This window comes from Typopeltis vanoorti, chromosome 1 (assembly GCF_054136105.1).
Source record: "Typopeltis vanoorti isolate ZY-2024b chromosome 1, IOZ_Tvanoo_1.0, whole genome shotgun sequence".
NCBI classification, from domain to species: domain Eukaryota; kingdom Metazoa; phylum Arthropoda; class Arachnida; order Uropygi; family Thelyphonidae; genus Typopeltis; species Typopeltis vanoorti.
The window spans coordinates 69,981,168-69,999,131 of record NC_143549.1 but is presented as its reverse complement, the minus strand read 5'-3'; the positions used below and the strand labels follow the sequence as shown (position 1 = coordinate 69,999,131).

The following is a 17,964-nucleotide window of genomic DNA, read 5'->3' as shown; positions in this document are numbered from 1 at the left end:
ATATTGTGTAGTTTTGTTTTGTTTGCCTTGCGTATTTAGTGCGTCTATTTTTGGTGTGTTATAACGTATAATTTGACAAAACACGTTACAGATAAGTATGGCACCTGTGCGAAGGAAAATAGCGGCCAGAAATGAAGGTTCGCCATCGTTATCAAAGAACGGCAGCATAAAAGAAATGAGTCAGTGTACTAGCTGTGAAATGTACGCTTTGCGGAGTGCGGTCAGAGTGTGGTTAGATGATAATAAAGGATTGAATGTGTGTAGAAAATGTAGGGAGAATGCGGAATAGAAGTGTATTTCGGATCGTGAGTGTGATATTTTTGTCAACCTTCAGATTGAAGGAAATAGGGATATGACAAGAAACGGCAAGGTTGTACATGAAAATTGTGAGAGTGTGAATGTAGAAAGTGTTAATGATAGTATAAATGGTTTCTCAGAGAACAAAAAAGATGAGATAGATGCATTGAGTGAGTAAGATCGCGTTGTTGAATAGTGCGATAGAAGGAGCAAAACAGCAGCTAGAGTGCATGAACAAAAGTAGACTGAATGAATCAACGAATAATAAAAGGTATGACAGGAAAAATAGACGTATGAATGTGAACATGAACAAAATGAAGGATAGAGTGCTGTATGGAGACTCGTTAGTACGAGGTGTGTTAGTAGAGGATTTGACAAAATCGTACCATCCTGGTGTGACCATCAAGGACGTAACTGCGTCTATTAGAGAGAAAAAGGAAAGGGTGAAAGAAATGATTGTTGTGGTAGGTACGAATGATTTGAAAGGAGATAAAATGGAAATGATAGAAGACCTGAATGAATTGTTTGAGGTAGCAAAAGAAAAGAGTGAGAGAGTTAGAATGATTAGTCTTTTGCCACGGTATGACAGTGAAATGTTTAAAAGGAGGGCTATAATTGCAAATGACTTTATGCGTGGGTTATGTATGACGAGTGGTGTGGAATTTGTGGATGTGTGGAGTGAGTTTGATGGGCAAAAGGATCTATATAAGATGGATGGCTTGCATTTGAATGGTTACGGTGTAAGAAGACTTGAGAAAGTGTTGCTGAATGTAGTGGATGTGCAAATTCAGGAAAACTAGATTTGTTAGGGGGGGGGGGAGTAGAGATACAGTCCTTATGGAGGCAGTTGAATATAAGAATGAATATAATATGCCAGAGCAAATAAGGACAACAAATCTGAGTGGGATAGTTAATATAAGGCATCAAGGTAGGGTTGGGGCTAATGGGGGTCTTAAATTCATGTACACTAATACTAGGAGTATTAGGAACAAGAAGGAAGAGTTTTTGGCCATGGTTGGCACTTCCAGACCACAGGTTATAGGTATTAGTGAAACATGGCTGACTGTAGATGATATAACTAGTGGGATTGAATGTGATGGGTATAGTGTGTTCAGGAATGACAGAGAGAATAAAATGGGGGGGAGGAGTATTGCTGATGATAGCTGATGAGCTCCAGCCAAGGAGAATAGAAGTTGAATTGCAGGATAGAGAAAAGAGCACATTTGAGGCCATTTGGTGTGAGATTGTGGCTAGCAGAACTAAATATACAATTGGCTGATGCTATAGACCAGGTGATGGAAAAGATGGTGGTGACAGTATGCACAAGCAAATAGAAGAAATGGGTGGAAGGAGGGTGATTATTATGGGAGATTTCAACTATGGTCGCATTGATTGAAGTGAGGAGAGGACACACGGGAGGAAGGAACTGGATTTTATGCGGTTATTAAGGGATAACTATCTGCGACAGCATGTAATGGAAAATACTAGGGGTCAGAGAGTGCTTGACCTAGTAATTACATCTGAGGATTTGGCTGTAACAAATATGACCACATTGCCACCAATCGGTGAGAGTGATCATAGGGTCTTAACTTGGGAGGTGGCTAAAGGTGTAGAATTTTCAATTAAGACAGGGTACATGTGGAATTGTCGGGCTGGAAAGTATGACAAGCTTAGGAGTTTGATTGGTTCAGTGCCATGGCATGTACAACTGCAAGGACTAGAAGTTGATAGTGCATGGGAGGTAGTTAAGAAGTGCTTGCATGAAGCAATGGCTGACTGTATACCTAGAGTCCGAATAATAAATCAAGTAGGGGTTAAATGGATGAATAACACCATTAAGCTTGAGTTGCAAAAAAAGAAACAACTATGGAGGAAATTTAAGGAGAAGGGTGACCGGCAGGCACATGAACGGTATAAAGCGCAGGCCAGAAGGGTGACGAGTGTGGTAAGAAAAGCAAAAAAGGATTACGAAAGAACATTGGCCATGCAGGCTAAAGAGAATCCTAAACAGTTTTTTAGATATGTAGCAAGTAAAAGGAAAAATGTACATGGCAGATTGATTTTAAAGAATGCTGATGGTAGGGAGGTAACTGAATCAGTTGAGATAGTTGAGTTACTGAGTGAGCACTTTGCAAAAGTATATCATCCAGGTGGTGACATTGCAGAAACGAATAAACCAGTAGATTATACGGGAATTGTGGTTAATGAAGTGGAGGTGAGTAGTCTATTGCATAACCTCAATGTCAATACATCTGTGGGATTGGATGGTATACCAGCTCCTGTTGTACGAGAAGCAGCTAAAGAATTGTCAGTACCATTGACCATTTTGTTTAATTTGAGTCTCGGGTCTGGGTTAGTCCCGAGCAGGTGGAAAGAGGGGAAAATAGTTCCACTGCATAAAGGTGGTTCCAAGACTGCTGTTGTAAATTACCGACCGATTAGCATATCAGGAATCATTGTCAAGGTCTTAGAGAAAATAGTCAAGAGGAAAATACAAGATTGGATAGAAGAAAATTGGATACTGTATCGGGGACAGCATGGTTTTGTGAAGGGTAGGTCATGCCTCAGTAACTTGCTCACGTATTATAACACAGTGACGGCTGAACTGGATAAGGGTTATGGGTTTATGGTTATTCTACTGGACCTTGCCAAGGCCTTTGACAGGATTCCACATGGAATTCGAATCAGTAAATTGCAGCATATGGGAATGGACATAGGGTTGGTGAGATGGATAGGAGGGTGGTTGACGGAGAGACATCAGAGAGTGGTTTACTCGGGAGTAGAGTCCACAAGATGGCCTGTGACTAGTGGTGTGCCACAAGGATCTGTTCTTGGACCACTGCTGTTTAATTTGTTCATAAATGATATAGGAAATGATCTGAGAGGAACAGTTCATTTGTTTGCGGATGATGCGAAGTTGGGTAGGGCAACAGTGAATGCAGATGACGTCAAAATTTTGCAGGATGATTTGGATAGATTGGAGGTCTGGGCTAAGGAGAATGGATGTCAGTTTAATGTGGCAAAATGTAAGGTTATGCTTTTTGGGGTGAAAAGATTGGTGGCAGTTTACTGCATTGGTGGAACCCTGCTCCAGGAAATTGATGAGGTACGAGATTTGGGAGTGTTGGTAGATAAGGAATTGAAATTTAGGGGACACATTGCAAAAGTGACCAAAACAGCTCATCAAATCACTTGGTTGCTGAAGAATACATTGACAAGCAGAGACAAGCAGGTTATTGTTCCTCTCTATCGAGCCTTGATAGGGACCCCATCTAGACTACTGTGCTCAGATTTGGTCACCTAGGTTTCTTCTTGATGGGGAGGAGGTGGAGAGGATCCAGAGGCGAGTGACCAAGATGATAGCAGGTCTGTGGAATGAACCGTATGAGAACAGGTTGAGGATTTGTGGGTTGTAAAAATTGGTTGATAGGTGGAGGAGGGGAGATATGATTGAGACATTCAAATTACTGAAGGGTTTCTATAAAATTAATTCAGAAGATATTTTTGAGAACAGGGCTGGTTGTGGGAGGACTAGGGGACATCCATGGAAACTGGGCAAAAGTGTGGTTAGTAAAGGTGTTAGAGCTGGGTTCTTTACTTTTAGAGTAGTGAATGAGTGGAATGCGCTCCCTGAGTCTGTGGTGGATGCTGTGACAGTGAATGAGTTTAAGGCGAGGTATGATAGATACTGTATGAATGTCAAATAGTTGTGATGAATATGATTTGGGGCCTCCCGCGATGAGTCTAATGACTCCCTGGAGTTGCCTGTAATAATAATAATAATATGTGGCCAGTAGAAGGAAGAATGATTATGGGAGAGGATGATCTTTGTTAGTAATAATAATAATGGGAGAAGATAAGCACTGAGGAGGATATAGCAGAGGTGTTTAATAATCATTGCCAGTGATTTTAACATAGTATAGAACTTGTGAGCAGCGGAATGGGGACGGTGAGAGAAGAAGTACTAGATAGGTTCCAAAGTTTCCAGCCTGACATACAAAATTCGCGCCAATTTTAAAATGCCATATGTGTGACAGATAGCACCACTATGGGGAGCTTAGTGTACCAGTTTCAGCTCTCTACCCGTATCATTCAGTTGGAGACACTCGTTTGACTAACACATGTATGCTAAATAGCTGTAATGTTAAAAACTGAGTACTGCACTGTGATAAAGTTTTTTCACCAAAGAAAGGCTTTCTCCAAGTGCTATCAAACAACGATTGGATGGTGTTTATGAGGAAGCTTCTCCTTCATAATCCACCATGAAGGAATAGGCTAAACAGCTTCACCTAGGAAGAGAGAGCATCAAAGATGATCCTCATGATGGTCAGCCAGTAGAAGTGATGACTGAGGAAATTGTCTCATTCTTGTTGAGGAAGAACTGCTTAATGACAGATGGCTGAAGCTCAAAGAAATCTTAGTAAAGTCAGGGTTTTCTATAACAACCATTTTTCACATCATTCATTAAAAGTTTACATGATGAAAGTCAGTGCAAGTTGGGTGCCCCAACTTCGCTCTTCAATTCAGAAGGAGCACTGCATGACCTGTCCTTGGAAGTTTTTAGAGCTTTGCCAAGGGAATCAGAGAGAAGTGCTGGAATCCATTTTCACAGGGATGAAACCATGTTCCTTTATTATGATCCTCTTTCCAACAGGGAATCCATGGAGTGGTACAAACCAGGCACTGATGAGAAAAGCCAAGGTCACTCAGTCCACCAAGAAGATCATGGCAACAATCTTTTGGGATTGCCAGGAAATTCTCTTGATTAACTTCAAGGAAAGGAATACCATAGTGAATGCAGAATATTATGCTTCACTCCTGCACAAACTGCATGATGCCATAAAGGAGAAGAGATGAGGAATGCAAAGTTATGGTGTTCACCTGCTTCACGACAATGCTCCAGTCCATACAGCTATTGTTGCAAAGGCTGAGGTGAAGGCCTGTGGCTTCCAGGAGATTTGAACAAGGTCATGAGCCTTGAAGGGAGTGTTTCAGTGTGTTAACAACAGCTTTAACTTGCATTATGCATTGAGTGACTAAGTTTATGAATGTTCCATTCAGAAAAGGTCACATGCTTAGGGATCCCAGATACATTGGAAAAAAATACGGGACACTTATGGCTGAGAGTGAAAGTTTAGTATGTACATCCATCACATATGCTAGTCTTACAAAATGATTCTAACTTTCCAAGTGTGTGCGAGGTAAGGTTTACTATGCACACACTTTACTAAGTAAACAAATAGTAAATCCAATTGTTAGGCTGCATATTTTAATTAAACCACTTTAAGTTGCCTTCAAATGGTTTTTTACTTACTATGATAGATACAAAATAGATTGTTAATACAGTAATGCTCTTCTCACCTGACAATATTTTTATTAATCAATCAGTCTTGCTCACTCTTGCAGTAGTTTTCTGAAGAATGAATTTCACTTAACAATTGTTTGTTTTTAAGTATCATGTCATGAAAAGCTATACAATCCTTACTGAAGAATGATTTTACAATAAGCATTGATTATACAGTTTTTACAGATAATTTGATTTTCTCATTAGTCTACAATGCGTTCATGTGAGAAAATAATCTTTCGACACACAGATTTGTTCCAGGGATACACATAACAAACTCCACTACTTTCTTTAAATTTGATAGTTCCCCTTCAACATTTTTTAAGAGATCCACCCAGACTTCATCTAAATGTTTGGATTTCAACATGTCCTTCACTATCTTCTTTAGACTTCAGAGCTGTTTTCACTATCATTACTTCATCAAACAAATCAGATTCAACAATGTTTGATATGGCAGCAGTCTGATTAATAGTTTGGATTATTAATCAGACTGCTGCTATTAATCAGAACATTTTCCCAACATAATGCTGTTCTCAGTTTCACCCAAGACATACTGTCTAATTTCAGCATATACTGTGACCATTCTTTTATATATGACACACATGTTGTAGAAATCAATTTTATGAGATTGGAATGCCTTTTCACTAATCAATCCTTCCTCTTACAGCTCAAGAAGTAGCTTCTTTTCAGTGGTAGTTGTCAAATTTTCATCTCTTTTCATCTCATTTCAATTTTTCCAACCAGTGACTATAATTGACTGTGCTTCAATGAAAGATATCATTTTGCCTTATATGCTCCTGATAGTAGTATAAACATTTCACTTTGCAACTCCAGAAGAGTAGAAAACAGCTTCGACACTGGGTTCTGGAAAAAGTCTTTCGGCATTGTCGGACATTTATCTATTGAAAGAAAATAGGCTTTAAGTCCTTCATCCATTTCATTCATCCTTTTGATAGCTGGATGCAACGACAGCTACCTTGTCTTCGAGTGTCCTAGAACTGTTTTTATACTCATTGTCCACAAATTCACAAAATTCTTTTAGGGACTGGACTCTTACAGAGTATATATAAAAGTGTTGAAATATTTTAGCTATAACAGCCTCAATGTCTACAGACAATGTATCAGCTGCAGTTTGCACTTTGTTTAAAATATGAGCTGAGCAACCAACTCCAATCAATTCGTGGCCAAATATAATTCGGTGGATATTCCAATTCTCTAACGTCCACCGAAGTTAGTATTATCCTCTGACAAGGCTATGACTTTATCTTTAATCTTCCAAGATTTTAACAAGTCCCATATGTAATCCGTAAGTCATTCTGTGCTTTCACTCGGAAGGTCTCTAAATTCTAGAATCATGGTTTTAACACCTTTTTCTGGAATGAAATATCGAACTATCAATGGCACTAATTTTGAAGCACCATGGTTTGAAGCATCAATCAGGATAGATATATAATTTGCTTTCTCCATTTCCAGTTTGAATTGCTTGATTGCAAATGGAGCCAAAAACATTTACAATTAACACTTGTGTTTTTGTTTGCTCATGTGTAAATTTTCTATCATATAACTTACGTATTATTTGAGATGTACAATCCATTGATCGAAAACTCTGGTTGTGAAAACACGTGTGATACGCAAAAGTTTCTTCTTCTGCAGCAAGATTCTTTTCCACTTCCCCCATCTCTTTCTTGGTAAAGAAATCACTGACTTTTCCAATTGCATTAGCTTGAGATGCAGATTTATGTCTTTTTGTAACAATGTGCTGGATAATGTCAGACTTTCCACCATGCTTGATGCTAAACAAGCCACCACAAACCGTATGCTCCACTTTATCTGTCTCGCCCAATTTAGTAATTTTTTAAAAAACAGAAATTAAGTTTTTAAAGATAAAAACTCAATTTCCATCTGTATAATCACACTTCCTTTTCGACATTTTCAATGTTCAACAGGGCCACAGGAGAATTGAAAAACCATACATTTTAACAGCAGCTGTACAATAATTAATACTCTTCAAGCACCAACCTGTTTCTCTCGGAGAAAGCTTCTAAAATAGCGTGGGTCAAGTGGACTGTTCCATGCTATTTAAAGCTGAGCCAATATCACGGCACACACCAAAATGTCAATGCACATACCACTGTTCTAACGAACTTATCATTGTTGCAGTATTGCCATCACTCGCCTTGAGAAAATAACAACGTATCTACAATTTCCCTCTAATGACAGAGAGCGATGTTTGTAATAGAACAGAAATTGTAACTCATCGATTTTGTTATTGTCTTGAACTCTAAAATACAAGATAAAAAAGCTGTCCCGAAGAGTTTTCTCGGGACAGCTCTTTTATCCTGTATTTTTATCCTTTGAATAGGCCAAAAACGGGACGACCCTGTATTTTACCAGACGTCTGGGATCCCTATACATACTGAACTCAGGAAATTATGACCAACTGAGGAGTAGACTGAGTTCAGTGGAATGGGATTGGTTGCTGGATGGAAAGAATATCGCCAGTTCATGGGAAGCATTTAAACAATACTTAAATGATGCGATATCAGAATGTATCCTGAGAGTTCGAAGAATAAATAGAGTAGGAGACAAATGGATGTGTAATCTTATTAAGCAAGAAATTCGTAAGAAAAGGAAGATTTGGAAGGAATATCGTTTGCATAAGGATGACGTCCATTATGAATGTTATAAGCAGCAGGCTAGAATAGTCACAACTGTTGTACAAAAAGCAAAGTCTGAGTATGAAAAGAAACTGGCTCGTGCTAAAGACAATCCACTAGAATTCTATTGATACACTGCAAGTAAAAGAAAAAATGAATATGAAAGAATAACTCGTATAAATCCAGATGACATGAAGGTTACAGATGCAGAAGAGGTTGTTCAATTAATGAGTGCCCATTTTGTTAAAAGCTATCAACCTGGTGAATGCAATGTTGAGCTCACTGTTACTTCTTCACTAGATGAAGAAATGTAGGTGTGTGAGGCCGAGGTTTTAGAGCTGTTGCACAAATTGAATAAGAATTCAGCAATAGGGACTGATGGAATATCAGCACATGCTAAAAGAGTGTTTAGTTGAACTGGTCATTCCTTTGACAAGGCTGTTTAATGCAAGTCTGAGAACAGGGAAGATTCAGCAGGAATGGAAGGAATGTATGGTAATTCCACTGCACAAGGGTGGTGCAAAGACCAATGTATCCAACTATCGATCAATTAGTATCTCAGGAGCGGTGGTGGTGGTGGTGGTGAAGATTTTGGAAAAATTGGTTAGGGGCTCGCATTCAGAAATGGGTTAACAGTGAATCTCTGCTTTGCAATGAACAACATGGGTTTACTAAGGGAAGGTCATGTCTTAGCAACTAGCTCAACATTGCATTGTTGAGCTAGAAACTACTCAAGGGGGGAATGGATACACCATGATATTTTTGGATTTTGCTAAGGCTTTTGACAAAATACAGCATCATAGACTGTTGCATAAATTGGAGAAAATGGGTTTGGGTTATACAATATTAGCATGGATAAGAGGATGGCTGACTGACAGATATCAAAAAGTGGTATATGGGGGATCTGGGTCTGCAAGGTTTAAGGTAACAAGTGGTGTACCACAAGGATCAGTACTTGGTCCACTGTTAATCAATCTGTACATTAATGATATTAGGAAGAATTTGACAAGAGACATACAGCTATTTGCTGATGATGCAAAGATAGGTAGGGTAACCAGAATGCTGCTGATATGCAGTACTGTATTGCAGAATGATTTGAATAGGCTGGAATTGTGGGCATGGGAAAAATGGGTGTCAGTCGGAGTAAATGTAAAGTCATTCACTACGGTATGATTATCCAATGTTGTATTATATTGGTGGGAAATAGGCTAGAAAAACTGATGAGGCTAGGGATCTTGGAGTGTTAATAGATAGTAAGTTGAAGTTTGGGGGGCATGTGGCAAAGATTGCAAATACAACTCAAAAGATAATTGCAATGCTGAAATGAACGTTCACATATAAGGATATTATTTTTCCTCTTTACAAGGTCTTGATAAGACCTCACTTGGACTATTGTGCACAGGTCTGGTCTCCTGGTTTCTGTTGTGATTCTGATATATTTGAGAGAGTACAAAGGAGTGTTAAAAATGATATCAGAATTGTGGAATACTGGTTATGAAGACACATTGAGAATTTGTAGACTGCAGACACTAGCAAACAGGAAAAAGAGCAGTGATATGACCGAGACTTATAAACTTCTGAAAGTATCATACAAGATTTTGATTGATGGGATTTTTCAATATATGGAGGGTGGGGAAAGAACACGAGGGCATCCTTGGAAGCTGAGAATCAAGGCTGCCAAGAAGGGTGTGAGGGCTAGATTTTTCTCTCAAAGGGTGGTGCATGATTGAAATGGATTGCCATTGGATGTTGTGAGTGCAAGCAGTGTGAATGAATTCAAGAATAAGTATGATAGCTGGTGTGTGTAGTATGTGGCCTCCTCGATGAGTCTCTGACTACCTTGGAGAGCTCTCTTAATAATAATTATTATTATTAACATGAGTCTTAGATTAGCCCAATTTCAAAAGGAGTGGAAAGTTGGCAAAATTGTTCTGCTTCATAAAGTGGGCGACAAGACTATAGCTTCAAATTATAGGCCAATCAGCTTCTGGAGTTGTGGTCAAGGTGTTGGCAAAGCTAGTGAGGACAAGGATTTAGAAATGCACTGAGAGAAGCAGAATTCCCTTTAATGGACAGCATGGGTATGCTAAAAGAAGATTTTTTCTTCCCTCCCTCCCTCCCCCCCCCCCTCTCTCTCTTAGCTTCTCCTATGAGGACTGTATCATCTGCATATCTTAAATTATTTATTCTTCTGCCACTTATCTTAGTTCGTGCTGAGTCTTTATCTAAATCAACCATTTTCATAACATATTCACTATAAATATTAAAATGATAGGCTGCCACTACACAATCCTGCCACACTCCTCTTTCCACTTAAACACTATCTGTTTTTCTGAAGCTTGTTTCTACTGAAGCTTCTAATGCTTTTCTCTGATTAAGAAAATCAGGTGCTTAGGAATTCTCATTGCTTTCATCACATTCTGCAGTCTTATGATCAACATCAAACATTACTATAATCAATAAAACAGATTAATACTTTTTGAAAATCTCTTGTTCTCTCCATAATCCATCTCATATTTGTTATCTGGTCTCTAGTTCAGATCCACCTCCTAAAACCTTCCTGTTCTTCTGGCATTTCATTGACATATGGTATCATATCAAAACACCTGTAATTTAAATGGCTCTAGTGATAGATAACCTTCTGAATTGTTCCTTAATCCTCTTAGAGTAAGGAACAATTCAGATGGTTAATTCCCTTTATATCTATCAGCAGAACTAATACAAGATGATTAGTTCTGCTAAGAGGATTACATTTTAAAGTACAGCCTTTAATCACTATATATATATATATATAAAAATTCTGCAGTTCCTAATGAAATCTCATCCCATGCACATTTGGTTGCGTGAAATGGTGTCCTCACGCGTTGAGTCTTAGTGTCGGGTAATAATAATAAATTCTTTTAATCGTCTTATTAAGCACATAATTAAGTAAATAATTAAGTACCAAATAGCAAAAACATGATTTTCAAAACGTGTCGATTTTACAAACTTTAATTACAAAAAGCTTCAAACATATCTGTTTACACTTACGTTGTTTCCAATATAACATATTGCGGTTGCCATGATTTGTCAGGGATACCAGCCATAATTTACAAATATTTCCACAATTCTTTCTTGCATTTATACGAGAGTTACAGCTTACAGACTTTTCAGACTCGGGATTTCAGCAAATAGAAAGAAACGATGCTATCAACGTTCAACATAACATCGAACAAAAAACATGTAAACACAAAAGCACATGTACACTTACAGCGACGATCAGTGACAACTAAACGTTCACACCACTGCAGATAAATGAAAAATTCACATAACTACGGTAAAATAAAATGAAATTATACTTAAAATTAAATATATGTAGAAGGATGAAACAAATTATTACTTTCGATTTTTCTCCAGGAGATGTTTGCGAATTATTATTCATGACTACTAAAATTAATTATAATTAATATTTATTATTGAAACTACCGAGTGGATCAGCTAACAAAAAGAAGCAAATGCGAGATAAGAAAAATGAGAACATGATCGGGAGTGAAGGAAAAATTAAGGAGCGAGTGTTATACGGTGATTCAGTAGTAAAAGGTGTAATAAGTGAAAGTTTGACAAAATCGTGCTTTCCTGGTGCGAAAATTAATGATGTAAGTGAGGCTATTAGAGCACAGAAGCATAGGGTGAAAGAAATGATTTATAGTGGCCGGAACGAATGATTTAAAAGATGAAAAATTTGATATGAGAGAGGATTTGAAGGATTACTAGAGGTACCAAAAGAGATGAGTGAGAGAGTTAGGATAGTGTCTTACAAGTCTGTTGCCGCGGTATGACAGAGTAGAGTTGAGAAGAAGGGCCATAATTGCAAATGATTCCATGCGTATGTTATGCAGGAGGAGTGGTGTGGAGTTTGTGGAGTGAGTTTGACGGGGGAAAGGACTTATACACGAAGGATGGTTTGCATCTGAATGGATTTGGTGTTCGGAGACAAAAAATTGTTGCTGAATGAAGTGAAAGTGGATGTTCAGAATCAGGAAAACTAGAGCTATTTTTTGGGGGGGGAGGGGCTGTCGAGTGGATATGCAGACATCAGTGAGGCAGTTGAGTATAAGAATGTGTATAACATGCTAGAGTGAGTACGAAGGATAACAAACCAGAATGAGATAGTTAGTTTCAGACATCAAGATAGGGGTGGGATTAGGGGGCTTTTGCAATTTTTTGCAATTTTGTTCTTAATACTCCTAATGTCAGGAGTATTAAGAACAAAAAGAAGGAATTTGGCCTTGGTTGGCTCTTCCTGGCCACAAGTTATTGGCATTAGTGAGACATGGCTAACAGAAGATGATAGAATGTGAAGGGTATAGTGTGTTCAGGAAAGACAGAGAGAAAAGAATGGGGGAGGAGTGTTATTGATGATAGCGAATGAACTGCAACCAAACAGAATAAAAGTTCAACTGCAGGATAGTGAAAATAGCACATTTGAGGCTATCTGGTGTGAGACTGAGACCAATAGAACAAAATATACAGTTGGGTGCTGTTATAGACTAGGGGATGGAATAAATGATGGAGATAGTATGCATAGGCAAATAGACTCAATGAGTAGAGGACAGGTAATTCTTATAGGGGATTTCAACTATGGTAACACTGATTGGAAGGAGGAGATGACAGATGGGAGGAAAGAAGTGGATTTCATGCAGTTACTAAGGGAAACCATGTAATGGAATATATTAGGTGTTTGAGAGTACTCGATCTAGTAATTGCATCAGAGAATTTGACTATATCGAATATGACTACGTTGCTACCAATTGGTAAGAGTGATCATAAGGTCTTAACCTGGGAGGTGGCTAAATGTGTGGAAATTTCAATTAAGACAGGGTGCATGTGGAATTACCAGGCTGGTAAGTATGACAAGCTTAGGAGATTGCTTGGATCAGTGCCATGGCATGTAAAACTACAAGGGCTGGATGTCAATAGAGCATGGGATGTGGTAATGGAGTATTTCTGGGAGGTTATGGCTGACTGTATACCTAGAGTCCAGAGAGTAAATCAAGTGGGAGTTAAATGGATGAATAACACCATTAAGATTGAGCTATAAAAAATAAAAAAAGAAACAATTGTGGATGGAATTTAAGGAGAAAGGTGACCGGCAGGCACATGAACAATACAAAGCACAGGCCAGAAGGGTAACTAGTGTGGTAAGAAAAGCAAAAGCAGATTATGAAAGGAAATTAGCAATGCAAACTAAAGAGAATCCCAAACAGTTCTTTCAATATGCTGCAAGTAAAAGAAAAAAATGTATACTGAAGAATAATTTCAAGAAATGCCGATGGTAGCAGGTAACTGAATCAGTCGAAATATAGTAGAATTACTAAGCGAGCACTTTGCAAGAGTATGTCATCTAGGCAGTGATGTTGCAGGAATGAAGAAACCAATGGCTTATATGGGAATTGAGGTGAATGAAATGGAAGTGAATACATCTGTGGGAGTGGATAGTATACCAGCTACAGCAGTGGCGAATTTTCTATGCTTGCTGCGCAAGCTCATTAATTGAGGAAGAAGTACTATTTATTTGTTAATAAATGCATGTATTTATAAGCATTCCATTTAGGCTTTTATTTTTGTAGACAGAAGACTTCTTAAGCTTGCATGGCAATAATTGGGCTTTGTGTTGTGTATCGTCTAATCAAAGCCACCTTGGATTGCTCACTTGTAGGAGCTTACAGGTCCCCACAGCAGCACTGATTTCATGCGCGAGCATAGCCATTTCACTCGTCTCACTCTGTTCCTTAAACCACAGGCCATACGCGAGGGACAGATTTAGACTTGCTGAGGCCTTAAACTATACAAAACCCAGAGGGCCCCCCTCACTGTTTTAAATTACATCAGCTGGTCTTTTTGTTTTTTTATTTGAGGCCACGGCAGATTGCGAGGTCCTAAGCTGTGGCTTTTTTAGCTTATACGTAAATACGGCATTGTTATACCAGTCAACGTAGCTCTAGCCAGTGACCTTCAGCAGCCTTTACAAGTGTGCGTGTTTCTTGGGAAAATTAAGTTACAACCAACTTTTTATGATGATGTTATTGACCAGTTCATAAAGAAGAACTGTAGAGTAGAATTTTATTCATTTTTTTTGGCAAGTAAAATTTATTTGTAAGCTTCCTATAATAGTACAAAATGTTGAACAATCATATGTGTAACCTAAGAGCAACAGCTCATCCAGGTTACGATATGCATAAAGTTACAAAAATTTATGTAATTCATTTTCATTATGTACATTGATACAATATACATATTACATATTATTATAATATAATTACATAATAAAATCGCCGGAGACATGTGTACAGAGAAAGTTGCATATTATTACTATTATTATTACTATTATTACGGGCAACTCCAGGAAGTCATTAGACTCATCGAGGGAGGCCCCAAATCATATTCATCACAACTATCTGACATTCATACAGTATCTATCATACCTCGCCTTAAACTCATTCACTGTCACAGCATCCACTACAGACTCAGGGAGCGCATTCAACTCATTCACTACTCTAAAAGTAAAGAACCCAGCTCTAACACCTTTACTAACCACACTTTTGCCCAGTTTCCATGGATGTCCCCTAGTCCTCCCACAACCAGTCCTGTTCTCAAAAATATCTTCTGAATTAATTTTATAGAAACCCTTCAGTAATTTGAATGTCTCAATCATATCTCCCCTCCTCCGCCTATCAACCAATTTTTGCAACCCACAAATCCTCAACCTGTTCTCATACGGTTCATTCCACAGACCTGCTATCATCTTGGTCACTCGCCTCTGGATCCTCTCCACCTCCTCCCCATCAAGAAGAAACCTAGGTGACCAAATCTGAGCACAGTAGTCTAGATGGGGTCTTATCAAGGCTCGATAGAGAGGAACAATAACCTGCTTGTCTCTGCTTGTCAACGTATTCTTCAGCAACCAAGTGATTTGATGCACTGTTTTGGTCACTTTTGCAATGTGTCCCCTAAATTTTAATTCCTTATCCTCCAACACTCCTAAATCTCGTGCCTCATCAATTTCCTGGAGCAGGGTTCCACCAATGCAGTAAACTGCCGCTAATCTTTTCACCCCAAAATGCATAACCTTACATTTTGCAACATTAAACTGACATCAATTCTCCTTAGCCCAGACATCCAATCTATCCAAATCATCCTGCAAAATTTTGACGTCATCTGCATTCACTATTGCCCTACCCAACTTCGCATCATCCGCAAACAAATGAACTGTTCCTCTCAGATCATTTCCTATATCATTTATGAACAAATTAAACAGCAGTGGTCCAAGAACAGATCCTTGTGGCACACCACTAGTCACAGGCCGTCTTGTGGACTTTACTCCCGAGTAAACCACTCTCTGATATCTCTCCGTCAACCACCCTCCTATCCATTTCACCAACCCTATGTCCATTCCCATATGCTGCAATTTACTGATTAGAATTCCATGTGGAATCCTGTCAAAGGCCTTGGCAAGGTCCAGTAGAATCACCGTAAACCCATTACCCTTATCCAGTTCAGCCATCACTGTGTTATAATACGTGAGCAAGTTACTGAGGCATGACCTACCCTTCACAAAACCATGCTGTCCCCGATACAGTATCCCATTTTCTTCATCCATTCTTGTATTTTCCTCTTGATTATTTTCTCTAAGACCTTGACAAAGATTCCTGATATGCTAATCGGTCGGTAATTTACAACAGCAGTCTTGGAACCACCTTTATGCAGTGGAACTATTTTCCCCTCTTTCCACCCGCTCGGGACTAACCCAGACCCGAGACTCAAATTAAACAAAATGGTCAAGGGTACTGACAATTCTTTAGCTGCTTCTCGTACAACACGAGCTGGTATATCATCCAATCCCACAGATGTATTGACATTGAGGTTATGCAATAGACTACTCACCTCCACTTCATTAACCACAATTCCCGTATAATCTACTGGTTTATTCGTTTCTGCAATGTCACCACCTGGATGATATACTTTTGCAAAGTGCTCACTCAGTAACTCAACTATCTCAACTGATTCAGTTACCTCCCTACCATCGGCATTCTTTAAAATCAATCTGCCATGTACATTTTTCCTTCTACTTGCTACATATCTAAAAAACTGTTTAGGATTCTCTTTAGCCTGCATGGCCAATGTTCTTTCGTAATCCTTTTTTGCTTTTCTTACCACACTCGTCACCCTTCTGGCCTGCGCTTTATACCGTTCATGTGCCTGCCGGTCACCCTTCTCCTTAAATTCCCTCCATAGTTGTTTCTTTTTTTGCAACTCAAGCTTAATGGTGTTATTCATCCATTTAACCCCTACTTGATTTATTATTCGGACTCTAGGTATACAGTCAGCCATTGCTTCATGCAAGCACTTCCTAACTACCTCCCATGCACTATCAACTTCTAGTCCTTGCAGTTTTACATGCCATGGCACTGAACCAATCAAACTCCTAAGCTTGTCATACTTTCCCGCCCGATAATTCCACATGTACCCTGTCTTAATTGAAAATTCTACACCTTTAGCCACCTCCCAAGTTAAGATCCTATGATCACTCTCACCGTTTGGTGGCAATGTGGTCATATTTGTTACAGCCAAATCCTCAGATGTAATTACTAGGTCAAGCACTATCTGACCTCTAGTATTTTCCATTACATGCTGTCGCAGATAGTTATCCCTTAATAACCGCATAAAATCCAGTTCCTTCCTTCCGTGTGTCCTCTCCTCACTTCAATCAATGCGACCATAGTTGAAATCTCCCATAATAATCACCCTCCTTCCACCCATTTCTTCTATTTGCCTGTGCATACTGTCACCACCATCTTTTCCATCACCTGGTCTATAGCAGCACCCAATTGTATATTTAGTTCTGCTAGCCACAATCTCACACCAAATGGCCTCAAATGTGCTCTTTTCTCTATCATGCAATTCAACTTCTATTCTCCTTGGCTGGAGCTCATCAGCTATCATCAACAATACTCCTCCCCCCATTTTATTCTTTCTGTCATTCCTGAACACACTATACCCATCACATTCAATCCCACTAGTTATATCATCTACAGTCAGCCATGTTTCACTAATACCTATAACCTGTGGTCTGGAAGTGCCAACCATGGCCAAAAACTCTTCCTTCTTGTTCCTAATACTCCTAGTATTAGTGTACATGAATTTAAGACCCCCCATTAGCCTCAACCCTACCTTGATGCCTTATATTAACTGTCCCACTCTGATTTGTTGTCCTTATTTGCTCTGGCATATTATATTCATTCTTACATTCAACTGCCTCCATAAGGACTGTATCTCTACCCCCCCCCCTAACAAATCTAGTTTCCCTGAATTTGCACATCCACTACATTCAGCAACACTTTCTCAAGTCTTCTTACACCGTAACCATTCAAATGCAAGCCATCCATCTTATATAGATCCTTTCGCCCATCAAACTCACTCCACACATCCACAAATTCCACACCACTCGTCATACATAACCCACGCATAAAGTCATTTGCAATTATAGCCCTCCTTTTAAACATTTCACTGTCATACCGTGGCAAAAGACTAATCATTCTAACTCTCTCACTCTTTTCTTTTGCTACCTCAAACAATTCATTCAGGTCTTCTATCATTTCCATTTTATCTCCTTTCAAATCATTCGTA

The 17,964-nt window shown here is 38.9% G+C and overlaps 1 protein-coding gene across 1 annotated transcript in view; it reads right to left on the bottom strand.

Annotated features, from left to right (window-relative positions):
• Cypl (peptidyl-prolyl cis-trans isomerase-like 1 Cypl) overlaps positions 1-11,556 on the bottom strand; it is a 76,006-nt gene extending 64,450 nt beyond the window's left edge. The window contains exon 1 of the mRNA XM_090391137.1: positions 11,329-11,556. Coding sequence (XP_090247263.1) covers positions 11,329-11,384 — 56 coding nt within the window. The 5' untranslated portion in view covers positions 11,385-11,556. The remainder of the gene's footprint in view (positions 1-11,328) is intronic.
• Positions 11,557-17,964: the final 6,408 nt, after the last annotated feature.